At 36.8% G+C, this 14,289-nt stretch overlaps 1 protein-coding gene across 1 annotated transcript; it reads right to left on the reverse strand.

Moving 5' to 3' along the window:
- Nucleotides 1–1,832: 1,832 nt before the first annotated feature.
- On the reverse strand, nt 1,833–7,130 carry LOC134748977 (glucose dehydrogenase [FAD, quinone]-like). Its single transcript, XM_063683848.1, has 5 exons — nt 6,974–7,130; nt 6,216–6,310; nt 4,659–4,816; nt 3,981–4,095; nt 1,833–3,154 (listed from the first exon to the last, which is right to left on the reverse strand). Exons 1-5 carry the CDS (start codon nt 7,128–7,130, stop codon nt 1,838–1,840), a joined length of 1,842 nt encoding a protein of 613 aa, XP_063539918.1. The 3' UTR covers nt 1,833–1,837.
- Between the last annotated feature and the right edge of the window lie 7,159 nt (nt 7,131–14,289).

The raw sequence follows: 14,289 nt of genomic DNA on the forward strand, positions 1-14,289 counted from the left end.
CCTTTAATTTAAGCAAGCAACGACATCTCTAGAGCGTAATTTTTTTGCAAATTTGCACTGTTTAATTATCACAACTTTGTATTAAAGAATTTTTCATTTCTCAAGCTCTGAAAGAGGGTCATTGTTGTTCTAAAAAATGTGCAGAAAATGATACGTGTCTGGACTACAGCATTTTACGTTGGAAGTAATTTTGGAATTTTTTTACGATACGCAATTAAATTTTGAGTTTAAATGGATTTGTTATATAATTTCCATTCTGATATTTGACTGCCCATTCCATAAATAACGATACTTTTGCCTAAATTGTTAATTGAAAGTAGTCTCAAGAAATACTGTAATAGTAGATTGTTAACCAAGGGATGAAAGGCACTCATTTCTGCCGAGGTTGTTTGGCGCTCGAACGCAGTGAGAGCGCCAATAGCCCGAGGCTGAAATGATGCCTTTCACCCGAGTTAAACACTCTACTTTTCATTTCGAATACGAGGTAAGTAAAATGCATGTGTTATTTTAAAAACATGACTAAGTATACATTTTTATAGTATTTCTTGAGGGTACTTTCAAATAACAATTTAGGCAAAAGTATCGTTATTTATGAAATATGGATATTTATATCAGAATGGAAATTTTATAACTAATTCATTTAAAGCCAAAATTTCAATTGCTTATTGTGAAAAAATAGAAAAAATCGTACTTGGAACGTAAAATGCTCTAGTGCAGACACGTATCATTTTCTGCACACCTTTTAGAACAACAATGACCCTCTTTCAGAGCATGAGAAATGAAAAAATTTATACTTACTCATGTTTCAAAAACAAAACATACTATGCATTTTACTTTCCTCGTATTCAAAATGAAAAGTAGAGTGTTTAACTCAGGTGAAAGGCATCATTTCAGCCTCGGACTATTGGCGCTCGAACGCATCCCTTGTTTAACAATCTACTATTGTATTTGCATTTGTATTACAATGGTTTGAAGGTAGTTTGAAAGGAAAAAAAAAACATTTACATCCTTAACAAATATATATTTGCACTAAATATGTATAATTATTCATTTATTTTCACATCACAATAAATAAAACAGTAAATAGAAAGTCCATGCATAGATCGTGATCGGCAACGCAGGCTTCGTCAAGTGGACACAAAAGCAAATCAGCAACAGGCTTCGTCATCGACTTACAAATGATGTAATCCGCAACAGGCTTTGTCAATCTTTACCACTAAATTAAACTATTTAGGCTATGGTGCCACCCCGGACCGTAGCCGGCCCAAACGTCCCCATGACACTGGCAGCGTTGCCCCGTTGAATTGCCAAGGAGATCTGTTGGACCAGGTACGATCCGGAGCGAGGATCGCAACCCCTATCTCTCAGTCGCCGACCCAATTCCCACACAAACTCCTTAGCCTGTATAATTATTGTAAATATTTATTAAACAAGGCATTAAAAATAACATTCTTTTTTGTTAGAGTTGTTCATTTTGAACGCTTAGTGGGTAGTTCTGCAGCGCCGTTTATCGGTAAATTAGCTAATTTGCGCGACCGGTAGTATATATGTATGTTAGTTTTTCAAGGATAATTATTTATCATGTGAACCGATTTTAACAATTTTTATTTTATTTAAAAAACGGTGTTTAAACTGAAATAAATGTTATATACTAAGAAAAAGTGACCAAGGCCTCCAGTGCCCCAGGCTCCTGGCCATTCCTAAAAGTAAATGTGTTGAAAAGTGTGTTAAAGTTGATGTAAGTTTTCAGGGTGCCAAATGATAACTTATACACTCCACTGTAGCCGCGCCACTGGTAAAGTTTTCCAGGTTTCTCATTTTGTATATTATACTCCTTTTACTTATCCAGCCAATCCTCCAAGACAAAAGCCACTCCTCTTTCTCCAATCATAATTGACGGAGCATTCGTATTACCTCGAATTACTTGTGGCATCATAGACGCGTCTATAACCCTTAGGCCTGTCACTCCATACACTCTGAGCCTGGGGTCCACCACTGCCGTGGGATCGCCTGCGGGGCCCATCTTACAAGACCCCACAGGATGATAAGTAGTAGCTGTGTAAGACCTCCCCAAACACTCGAAGTACGAGTCTGTACCCCAAGTCAAGTGCTTGCACGCTGGCAGAGGGGTCTTAACGAAGTAAGCACCTCTAGATTTAAAAGCATGAGTGCTTTCCAAAGCCAAAACCCTTTTCACACCTTTCATTAGTACTTGTAAATCTTGCGGATCAGTTAAATATCCAGACCATATCAGAGGATGTCCGTATGGATCACTCGCGTTGAGAAGTAGCCTACCTCTGCTCTTTGGAACATTATTCATGACCCTTGGAATCATTCCGTTAAAATACGCTGTGGGATAAATAGACAAATCTTGATAATCTATAGGTTCTCTGATATATTCTTCCAAGTTAACATTGAGAACTTGTATTTGAATATCGGGAGCCGGCAAGCCAGGTTCAGTCAAATAAAAAGATAAACTGCTCACTGGGCCATTGCCTGACAACGGACCTCTTTTGACTATCATCCTCTTGTACTCTAAAATATCTTCAATCATCTTGTTCTGGCTGACAGTGGTAGCTGTTTCATTTGGCAACCCTACAACAAGACCGTCGAAAGTGACATGATCATGTAGATTTTCCCCAACTGGTAAATCTGAGATCACTGATATATTTAGATCTTGCAAATGTTCTTTAGGTCCGATTCCAGAAAGCATTAGTAGTTTTGGAGAATTTATAGATCCGCCACTCACTATGACTTCTTTAGTCGCATAAGCTGTGTATAATCGACCGTTTTTAATGTATTGTACGCCAGAAGCTCTTTTGCTATTATCAAATAGTATTTTGATAACTTCGGATTCTGGTATGACAGTAAGATTCTTTCTTCTGTATCTGATGGGCCTGATGAACTCTCTGTTAGTGGAAGCTCTTTGTCCATGTTCTGAGATGCCTTGGGCCTGTGCGGTTCCGTACTGTTGGGCGGCATTACAGTCATTGATCGGCAGCCCGGTCTCGTTGAAGGCTTCGGTTATCATAATAGCTGGATCGGCAACATAGGGAAAGTATGACACTGCTTGTTCGCCTTTGACGCCGTGATATGCTCGATCTAACACATTTATGTTCAGATTCCTTTCGGATTTCTTGAAGTATGGTAATACCTGCGGAATAAAAAATTATCTTGTTATTTAATAGCATTTTCATCCAGCATACATTTTATATTAGGGCATCTATTGAATAATAAAATGAAAAATTACTAATACTTACGTACTTATTGTGACACTATGATAATTTAGTGGATTTAGGCGAAGGTAGGTATATATATATAGCTTAGAGAGAATAACAATGAAGGCAAGATCTTAAACCAAACCGCCCAAAGCCAAAATTACTCAGAAATAATCAATGCATTCAATTACAACTGGACAAATGGCACTTGGAGAAGTTGGAGAAACCTATTAGTTTCCAATACGTTCGATTAATGTGTTTATTAGAATCTATATTTTCTTTAGTCGGTCCCTCAATACTGAGGATTGTGACATCATGTCCTTCTGCTGAAGACCAGGTTCCTCCATAGGGTTCTGTTAAAAACCCTAGGTTAGGGTTCGGGTAAAAGTAATAATGACGGGCAAAGTTGAAGGCACTAGACCTCAGGGCCCTCCTCCCACTAGATGGTGTGCTCAAATTATGGCACCTATGCAATTAAAACTGCACGAGGCCATGCGCTTGGCGAGAATCTATATATGTGATCTATTAATATTTCAATATTATGACGTCATAAGATTTAAATCTTCTCGAAGCGGTTAGAGCGGCGTAACTTTATTTGACGTTCATAAGCGCATCGTAATATGCCTACTTGAATAATAAACTATCTTTATCATAGTTGTCATGGTCCTCAGCATTGAGGGAACGACTGATGATGAGACCCATGTCGGATTTAATAGTGCTTATAGCAGGCCCTCTCAGTAATGATGATGATGCGTCACTCACTTCATCGTAGCTCCAGCCCGGGTTACCACGCGCCGCCCAATCGTCATAGTCGAGTTTGTTGCCGCGGACGTACACGAACCAGTTGATGGAACTTGATCCACCCATCACTTTTCCCCTAAAACATTCAGGAAACAAGTTTAATTCAGTCATTTTTCAAGCCATGCGCACATGTAATGAGCATAGGTAAAAATTAATAAGGTGTCAAGAGAAATAGAGATGTAAATCAAGTCGTGGTGAGTATTATAAATGTAGAAGGCTGCAAGACCAAGAGGAATACTTATAGGTGTATTGTCTGTACATATTATTTAGGAAGTTAGTAATGATGACGGTGACTAGAGTGATGAATAAAGGTAACAAAATAAATTCGCGATAGACCCGATTTTAAATGTGATTTATTATGTGTTCAAAACGCGAAAGTTTTAAATGTTACGTATATGTCACGATAGTTTAATTTCGATTGTACCTAGATTGTTCTCATCAGACATATTTCAAAATATACCCGGAAATGTGCACGGAATACAACCGCCGCGAACAGTCGTGCGTGAGGAAGGATTCCCGACGAATCCGAAATAATGTCGCCAAAAGCGATTAAAAATAATAGTGAGTGAAACCGTACTGATCTAAATATACTGCAGAATATGTATGGCCTAGAAAGTATGAGAACAAGTTACAACTTGCCTTGGCCAACTGCATTGCTGGTTAGGATAGGCCAGACAGGAGACGTTGCTAGGCATGGTCTTGTACTGCCAGTCCAAGTTTGAGTTGGGGAGCGCCCTGGACAGCGCGGGAACTGACGTAATCTCGGGCTCTTCTGGACCAGCTTCTAGGAGCAGCACCTGAACAGTTTGGGCGCTGTTTAATCGTCGACAATACCCTTCGTAATTATTTCGTCGAAGAATAAAATAAGCAACTGTCATCTCTAAGCGGCTCAGGTTGCGTAGCCAATATAGAAAACATTTACGCTCCGTTGCGAACGAAACGCAATATCACTGTCGCACTAATATGGAAAAGTGATAGAGAAACACAAAGCGTTTCGTTATCGTAGCGCAAACGATTATCACCTTGGCTAGGCACTCAGGTTTTCATATGCTTATAGTATGGCAAGGCATCTGAAATAATGGTGTCCCTACACCTGTTTCTAATCAGAGATGTAGGGTTAGAACCGGCGTAGCTTTTTTGACGTTCATAAGCGCATTGTAATATGCCTACTTAAATATAATAAACTTTCTTTATCTTCATCTTTCTTTCTTCATCTTTAAGATCTACGAGAAACGGCGTGACCTTCTGGTCTCGTACAAATTTGAAACGTAAGTATGCAATTATCGACACAAATATTTATTTGATTGTAGGTTATAATTGAAGCATAATAGGCACAATCAAGTTTGAACTAACGGTATGTTACTCTTCGAAGGCCGCAAAAATATGTAACCGCTCTTATGGCTTTACATATAGGATCGTTTCAGATATTTTAGCGGCCTTCGTTGTATAACATATTATTGCAGTCACCAACCAACATATTGGTACAGTCACCAAAAATAAGCGGTAACGTAAAACCACCCAACTACAACTACCTATGTATGTATAATATGAATGATTCAGAAATTCAATCCGTAATTTGGGGGTTTTCAGAAAAAATGGACCTTTTGTACTTTTTTCGAAAAAACCATTAACTTTTGGGTTATTTAGACAGAATCACGAGTAATATTGAATGAGACAAAGGAAAAAGTGTCCCCAGTTTTTCATACAAATTTCTGGGTGTCGGTTTTGTAACGGTCCATACAAAATGTATGTGAAAATGCGTTACAAAACTGACATATTTCTTTTTCTCTTTTTAAATCGATAGTCCTCGTGATTCTGAGTAGAAATAACCCAAAAGTTGATGGATTTTCGAAAAAAAGTAAATGGTACACTTTTAAGTGAAAATGCCCTTAAGTTTCAATATACCCATCTAGGTACTCTGGTGATGTCTGAGTTTTTTCTTCCACTTCTGAAAATATTTTACCTTAGAACTGACATTTTAATAATTTTGAACCACAGTTTGGCCGAGCACATAATTGACGCGATAGTATCTCGCCGCGAGAAAGACTACCCGTCTTTTACTAACTATGAATTAAAGGGGGACGGGTAGTCTAATATGTCGCGGCGAGATACTCTCGCGCCAATCATGTGCTAGCCCGGCAGTTGGGGTTTTCGACTATATTAGGGTAATTTTACGGTATTTCATCAGAGCCTAACCTTGAATCCCCTTTTCCATCCTTGAGTCGCGCTGAGTCTGTTAGCGATGACGCATCCAGCGGCGCCCGCTCCTACGACGATGAAGTCGTAGGTTTCTGAAATTAGAGGAAATAATGCATAGTAAATAAACGTTTTAGTAGAGGTAAATGACAATCGGGATCCAACTAAGGAGCCATTTAGGGTTCCAGCTAAATTGGACATTTCATAGCGTAAGGATTGAATAACCAATTTAGCTACGGACCCTAAATGGCGTAATCAAGGAGCGTGACCGTATTTCAGGACACTACAGAACTATTATATAATCTGTGACACTACCTAAATCGCCAGAGCGTTTTCACATTGTCCGATCCAATATCGGATGTCGGAAGGAAGTAAAATGTAAGGTAAATTAGAAATGTGCAGTCAAACGTGAGTCGGACTTAATGGGGTTGGCAACTGTCAAAGGTTTGCAGAGATGGCGCCATCATAGCTTGCTCCTTTTTCTATGAGATTTGGCTTAAAGGGCTGGCATCCAGGGCATTAAAAAAACAAAAATTTTACACAATTCTAGGTGTTGACAGGGCAAGCTATACTGGCCATTCGACCGGCCAACCCCATTACTTAGTTTTGATCCGATCCCTACGGATTTTTTAAAGACATTTCACTCACGTTTCACATAAAAAATACATCAAAAGGAAAAAACAGAACCCTTATAGGATCACTCGTGCGTCTGTCTGTCCGTCTCCGTCTGTCACAGTAAAATAAGTGAAATAAAATACCTGCGTCTATAGGTTCAGGCGCACGGTCCTTTGCTGAGCCGAAGAGTTTCACCAACAAGTTGAGGTATACGAGAGCAAAAGGTGTGCACGCGGTGAGATTTGTCTGTCCCGGGCATTGCTGAACGATGTTCGGCGGCTGCCATACGGTGTTCATCATATTTGATCTGTAATATTTGTAGATAACTTTCAGTCATATCATAAGTATTATGTAGTTAATAATATAATCAATACATGATTGGATTGAATAGGAATTCCCCTCTGGTTCGTTCCTTGCTCCTTTTGAATGCGCTCCTTGCATCAGCCTCTCAGTGTGATTTGTTTGCAGGCAGACAGGTGGTTGTGCGTGATGAATGTTTGAGGTTCTGTGAGAAGATGGATGCACTTTCTTCAACTGTTTAAAATGTGTTAATTATTTATTTTTAAATGTTATTATTTTAATTTGTGATTATTTGTATATTGTTTCTTTTTCTTTTTGTATTTTCTGTGTAAGTTAGCAGTGGTTTGGTAATTTACTGTCATGCTGTTTAACTTGTTTGATAAAAATAAAATAAAAATAAAATAAAAATGATGGTGGATGAGCTTTCTGTAATGTGACGAAGCCTGCCCTGTGGATCTCATGGTAGGTATGCCTTTTTTTGGTTTAAAATTTGTAGTATTATCATTTTAACGGTTCCGTACCCAAAGGGTAAAAACGGGACCCTATTACTAAGACTTTGCTGTCCGTCTGTCTGCCTCGGTTGTATCTCATGAACCGTGATAGCTAGACAGTTGAAATTTTCACAGATGATGTATTTCTGTTGCCGCTATAACAACAAATATAACTTTTTATTGGATAATCCACTGTATTCCATAAAGGAGTTTTATGAAATCACTAATTAGATTTATTTAAATAGTACTTTGCTAACATCGGAATTGTAAGGTTTATTGTAATTTACTTATTTGTTAGTTTAATGGTGACCTTAATTTCTGTGACATAAGTGCTCAATTTTGTTTATTTATTTTATAGAGTTAATAACGAACCATTCCTGGCGAATTTATTTTCTAGATAATTGTTTAATTTATTGAATGTTTTTTAATCTATTATGTAGAATTTAACGAAACTGCTGACATACTATTGTAATTTAATAATTTTGAATGTACCTATAATTTTGATTGTCTCTGTTATTTTTCATATTCAATTATTCATAATGTAAAAAACCGACAATCACAATATAAATTCCTAAGAATCTACCATGTGTAATTTTAAGTGCAATTGTATATTGTGAGATAAATAAATCATATCATATCATATCATATAAAAAAGTACGGAACCCTCGGTGGGCGAGTCCGACTCGCACTTGTTTATCTATACATAGTTCGTGATCAGCAACACAAGCTTCGTAAAGTGCAAACAAAAACAAATCAGCTACAACTTGTAGTTATCAATCAGCTACAAATGTAGTTAATTAATTAATGCAGGTGATTTCTGCTTATAAATAAGTTTTTAGTTTTGTTACTCTTATTTGAATCAAGTTACGAAAATGTTATATTTAAGCCTCGGTAGAGAGTATCATTTCGTTCCATTTGGAGTTGAAACTCTAGGTCCATGGGGTCCCAGCGCGCACAAGTTGTTTGCAGAAATCGCGAAGCGTCTGGTTGACGTAACTGGTGACCGAAGAGTTGGCGGCTTCCTCGCACAACGTATCAGCTTTGCGATACAGTGAGGAAATGCCGCCAGCATCCTTGGTACAATGCCTCAAGGGCCTATTTTATTTTAGATTTAAGCTAGTTATTAATTTCGTTTACTATATAATATATTTTGTATGTAAATAAAGAGTATTAATAAAAAGCTAAGAAATAAATTAAAAGTGGAAAAATTCACTGTCTTGTGTGGGAATTGAACCCACGAGCACTGGATCACAGTACAGTGCTCTACCATCTGAGCCACCAAGACCGTACCCAATGCAGCGCTCTTTTCTTGGTTTGAAGGTCGTATCTTTTTTTGTTTGATGGTCCTGGGTTCGAATCCCGGTAAGGGCATTTATTTGTGTGATGAGCACGGATATTTTTTTTTCTTTTTTTTTGGTACTGAGTCTTGGATGTTTTCTATGTATTTAAGTATTTGTATATTATATATGTACCTATATCGTTGTCTGAGTACTCACATCACAAGCCTTATTGATCTTACCGTGGGACTTAGTCAATTTGTATAAAGTCCCTATAATATTTATTTATTTTATATATTTATTTATTTATTTAATCATAATTAAAGTATATGTTTTACCTTATTCGTGATTCTGAGTATACATAACCTAAAACTTAGTATATTTCTGTTTTTTTTAATGCCCAAATTACATTTGATTTATTTTACCTTTAAGTAGTTCCATTAGACTTATATTGACCGGGATATAGACCGTGATTACCTTTTGTACTATTTATGAGCTCCCGATATTTAGACGCAGTTACATCGGGAAAATCGGCAGAAATATCGGGAGCTCATAAATAATACAAAAGGTAATCACGGTCTATATCCCGGTCAATATAAGTCTAGTGAAATTAACCGTGTATCATTCCAAACTCTTTAAGTAGTTGTTTGTTAAAAGTCCTTAGAAAGCAGTAACTTATTTCAGAAAAATTAAACTTACATGTATAGACAAGAAGTGGCAGAGAAAGCGGCGCTTGCGCCACCGTCAGGATCACAAACTTACTGTGACTAAGACAGTTTGATTGGCTTAATAAATACTAAGGATTATCTAGAATATCTAGACACATACGACACTCAGGGGGAAGCGGGGCGGTTTGGTACACCTTTTTTGATATTAATTTTAGGCCCCAAAATTAACTCAAAATACAATATTTTTATAAATTAATTTTTAACAAGCAGAAACGTCTGCGATCGATGCTATTAAGCTTAGAATAAATTTAAAAGTGGAAAAATTACTGCCTTGGGTGAGACTTGAACTCACGGCCTCTGAAAAAAAATATATTTTTATACTTAGTTGATGACAAATTTACTGAAGTGTACATATTTAATATATCTTTTTTTTTTGTTAAATTTATGCCAAGTAATAGAGATATATGGATTATAACAAAAAATGGGATTTTTCTCATCCTGCCACCTGCAGGGCATTTTGATACATCATTATGGGGTACTTTGGTACGTGAATCAAAATGCCCCGTAAGTGTTTCAAACTGCCCCGTAGAGCACAGGTTACAGATCAACTCATTTATTTCACCAGTAGTAAACGTTATAAAGTGCCTACTAATGGTCAATTAAGTGTGTTGCTATTGGTACATATTACAGTATTAAGCAGATTTACTAAAATTACAAAAAAAATACAAGGAAATCAGTGTTAGTGTTTAACAAAAAGCTACATATGTGTTTAAAATTTTCTTTGTAAATTTTATTTACGTTTGTACATTCGTACTGTTTTCAAAAAAAAATTTTTTTTAATATTCCCTAAAAAAAGAATTAGCTGGAAAACTTAAGTACACTAGAGGGGCACTTTTATAAGTTCAAAACTGCCCAATTCTTATTGTACCGAAGTACCCCAATGGTCAAACAAAATAAAAATAATTTATTAAAAATTTACTGTTAAGTATTACTTTTAAATGATAAATTTAGCGGTATAAAGTGAAGTACCTGTGCTCGCATACTTTTTCGTTTAATTTTATTTACTCATGTATTTTGATTCATCTGGTGTTTTGGATGGGAATTATGGAATCTTTTAACTGCCATTAAACAGCGATGAAGTATTGTTTGTAAAGAATATTGGTCCTTGAAGAACGAGTAAAACATGTGATGTGGGGACGGTAGAAACAACGTACTTGGGAACGATTGAAACGCTCCCCGTGTTTCTTAATAATACAGGCACATACGCTTCTAACTGTAAAAATAAAATAGTTACAGGCGGTTAAACAAAGTGTTCCAATTGTCCCCAGTCTACCCTATGGTAAAAGTCCTAGTTCTTGACAGCCTGATAATATCTGTGCAATATATTTAACAAAATATATAACTTATCAATCAGATAATAATCCATTATTAATTGGCTTGCAAATTTTAAACAAAGACAATCCTAATCGTAATCTTCAAATAAAGATACGGTTTAAATATATGGTAAACAACAACCTAAGTTATCGGGTATTCCCGGTAAACCAAGTGAAGAGCGTATTAAATCCATTAAATCGATTAAATATCACGATATCACGAAAAGGGCGCGGGTGCTGACAACATTCCTCTAGTATTTTTGGTAAAAATAGCAGATACATTATCAGCCCCTATAGGATATGTTTAAGCCTTGCAACGTTGCTCATTCCCAATCCCATCAATATGGAAGGCAACAAAAATTTAAAATTATCCCTGTATTCAAAAGTGGTGATCGGTCTTTAATAAAACAATATAGGCCTATTTAATTTAATTTAATAAGCCTTTCTTCCATATAAGAGGCAATTCTAAATACAAATTCAGGTTTTTAGTTGTTTATGTTATAGGATGTCTCTTAGTGTGGTGTGCTTGTCGGCATAGGCCTCTTCCAATTATTTCCAGTGCTTCCTGTCTAAGGCAACTCTGGTCCTAAACTGGATGTCATCTTCCCATCTGGTTATTTGTTTGCCGTTTATGCGCTTACAGCCGAGTGGATACCAGTGGGTCACTTGTTTGCTCCATTTTTTTTATTGTCCCGCAGCATGTGACCTATCCACCTCCACTTTTGTTGGTCGATACGCTCGAGTATGTCTGTTACTTTTGTTCTTCGCCTTAGTTCTTCGTTTCAGATTCTGTCCCTTAGTTTTGTACCGAGCATACTTCTCTCCATAGCACGTTGGCATTTAGCGAGTTTGTCCCTATGTTCTGCTTTTAATGACCAGGTTTCGCTTCCATAAGTCATGCATGGGAGAATGCACGTATTGAACGTTCCCAATCCCATCAATATGGAAGGAAACAAAAATTTAAAATTATCCCTGTATTCAACAGTGGTGATCGGTCTTTAATAAAACACTATAGGCCTATACCTCTATGAATGAATGTGACCTAACTCGAAAGTAACCTTCTAAGAATGTGACATACTCCGCCTAAACCAGTCTAATGAAACTAACCGTGAACAATTCAAAACTGTAAGGCTACTTGTAAAATGCAAATGGCAAAGGTCAGTTGGACGGGTAAGAAAACAAATGAAGAGGTTTTACGCATGGTAGGAGAGAAGAAGAGTTTGTTGAGAACCATAGAAAATAGAAGAGGAAAGATGCTTAGACACCTGCTACGACACGACGAATTTATCAAGAACATAATTGAAGGGAGTGTTAAGGCAAGGAGACGGAGGGGCGGGAGACCAAGGAGAACATACATAGATCAAGTGAAGGAAAAACTCAACGTCGTGTCGTATCAGGCTGTCAAGGAGAAGGCAGAGGAAGCGCTCTACCGACAAGAGTCTAACTCTTAAATATATGATGATGGCGATGATGATCACTTTGTATGGAATCCTCATCCTGTTAGTATTACCCCACCTTACCTTAATTAATTTATTTAACTAGTGTTATCACTTTTGAAGAAAATGCCTTAATAGTGTTACCTATCAAGTTGCTTGTCACTGGAGCGTAGCGTAGACGGAGATACGTGTAATCATACTGTACCTATTTTTTCGCTAGTATCATCACCCCAAAAGTCCCATACCCTATTTTTTTTGTATCTGAACATATGAAGTTAAGTCAGCTGTGTATGGTAAAGAGTGTTTTATGGTAAACGACTGAATTCTGTGATATTAAATTAATTTTTAACAAGCAGAAACGTCTGCGATCGATGCTATTAAGCTTAGAATAAATTTAAGTGGAAAAAAATTACTGCCTTGGGTGAGACTTGAACTCACGGCCTCTGGATCGATACTCCAGCGCTCTGCCAACTGAGCCACCAAGACCTCATCCATAGTCAGCAAATCTTCCCACTATATGGTGAGTGTTACACTTCTTAAACGGCCACCGGAGTTCCAAGTCATATTGGAAATTCACCAGTTACGATGTGCTACCCATTCTAAATTAATTAGTTGGCAGAGCGCTGGAGTATCGATCCAGAGGCCGTGAGTTCAAGTCTCACCCAAGGCAGTAATTTTTCCACTTTTAAATTTACTGTGATATTAGATTATTATCCTACGCATGGGTGGCAAATAAAGATCGTTTAACATTTATTTTTATTTACTTTTATTCATAAACTCATTGCTGTTATGCCTAGAACTAAAGTAAGTAAAATTAAGTCGAATTTAGTCATTCATTTGCATTAGAAATGTAAATGATAAGACTTTGATAATTCCCGATTTGTTAAAGATAGAATTTAAACATATTAAAATTGATTTAGGTAATATAATCAATCTTACAATTAACTTGCATAATCTTAACATTAAGTATATTTATTTACTATACCGTATGAGCTTAATTAACGGCTCAAAATGAGAAAGTATAGGGTGGGCCAATGATAAACGAATTTATCACTGGCCCATCCTATATATGGCCAAACCCTAGTAACAGTAACCCATTTCAAAATAAGTCCTATCCGGTTACAATATTATCTATTGTATTTATGAATAACATCCATATTAAAGTGAAGGAAAAAAAAGAAAAAAGTAAAAAAAGCATATTAAAGTGAGGAAGGAGTGGTTAAGAAAGTGAAGGAAGCGAGAGGTATGTCAGGATCGTAGCAAGTGGAAATCCGTGGTCTCAGCTGTAACTATTTATTAATCTGTGTCTACGCCTACCCCTCTGGGAAATCCATATTTAAAATATTTCGTGAAAAACTACAGCAGCAACAGGCATATTATATAGGTACAGTATTAAGTACCTACATACCTATTCAGTATTAATTAAAACGTCAACTACACCTACACGTAGATACGGTCACAAACTAAGCTTTCTTATTTCATTAGAAAACCACGCTCAACATCGCTAAAGGAATATTTTCTGCCACTGTTGGTTAGGTACCAAATAAATTATATTTGGCGACCCGAATGAGACGAAGATTGCATTGATAGATAGATAGATAGATAGATAAACCATTTATTCGTTTGCCACAATACACACATATTAAAAAACAAAAGAAACAGAAGAGATACAAAAAAGCAACATTAATATAAAAAACAAAACAAAAAAAATAAACCGTAGGATTGCTGTGTGCGTTGCAGCAAAACAAAAGGGTTCTGGCTCAGTTATACACTCCGCTTTTTCGAGCGAAGCACTGGTAAGTCTGCTAGCATGCATTGCAACTCTATTAATTACTTAAATCTTAATTTATAATGTGTCCAAGCAATTTTGCAGCTCGCTGTACTGGGAGAGAAACTTATAGCTCCAGTCCAGCC

Source organism: Cydia strobilella, chromosome 2 (genome assembly GCF_947568885.1).
Source record: "Cydia strobilella chromosome 2, ilCydStro3.1, whole genome shotgun sequence".
Classification (NCBI taxonomy): Eukaryota; Metazoa; Arthropoda; class Insecta; order Lepidoptera; family Tortricidae; genus Cydia; species Cydia strobilella.

Coding starts and splice junctions, on each gene's coding strand:
- LOC134748977 (XM_063683848.1), bottom strand. CDS start 7,130: ATGATGAACACCGTATGGCAGCCGCCGAACATCGTTCAGCAATGCCCG. Junction 4,096..4,658: donor CAGCAATGCAGTTGGCCAAG/GCAAGTTGTAAC, acceptor TGAATGTTTTAG/GGGAAAAGTGATGGGTGGAT. Junction 3,155..3,980: donor CGGGCTGGAGCTACGATGAA/GTGAGTGACGCA, acceptor TTTATTCCGCAG/GTATTACCATACTTCAAGAA.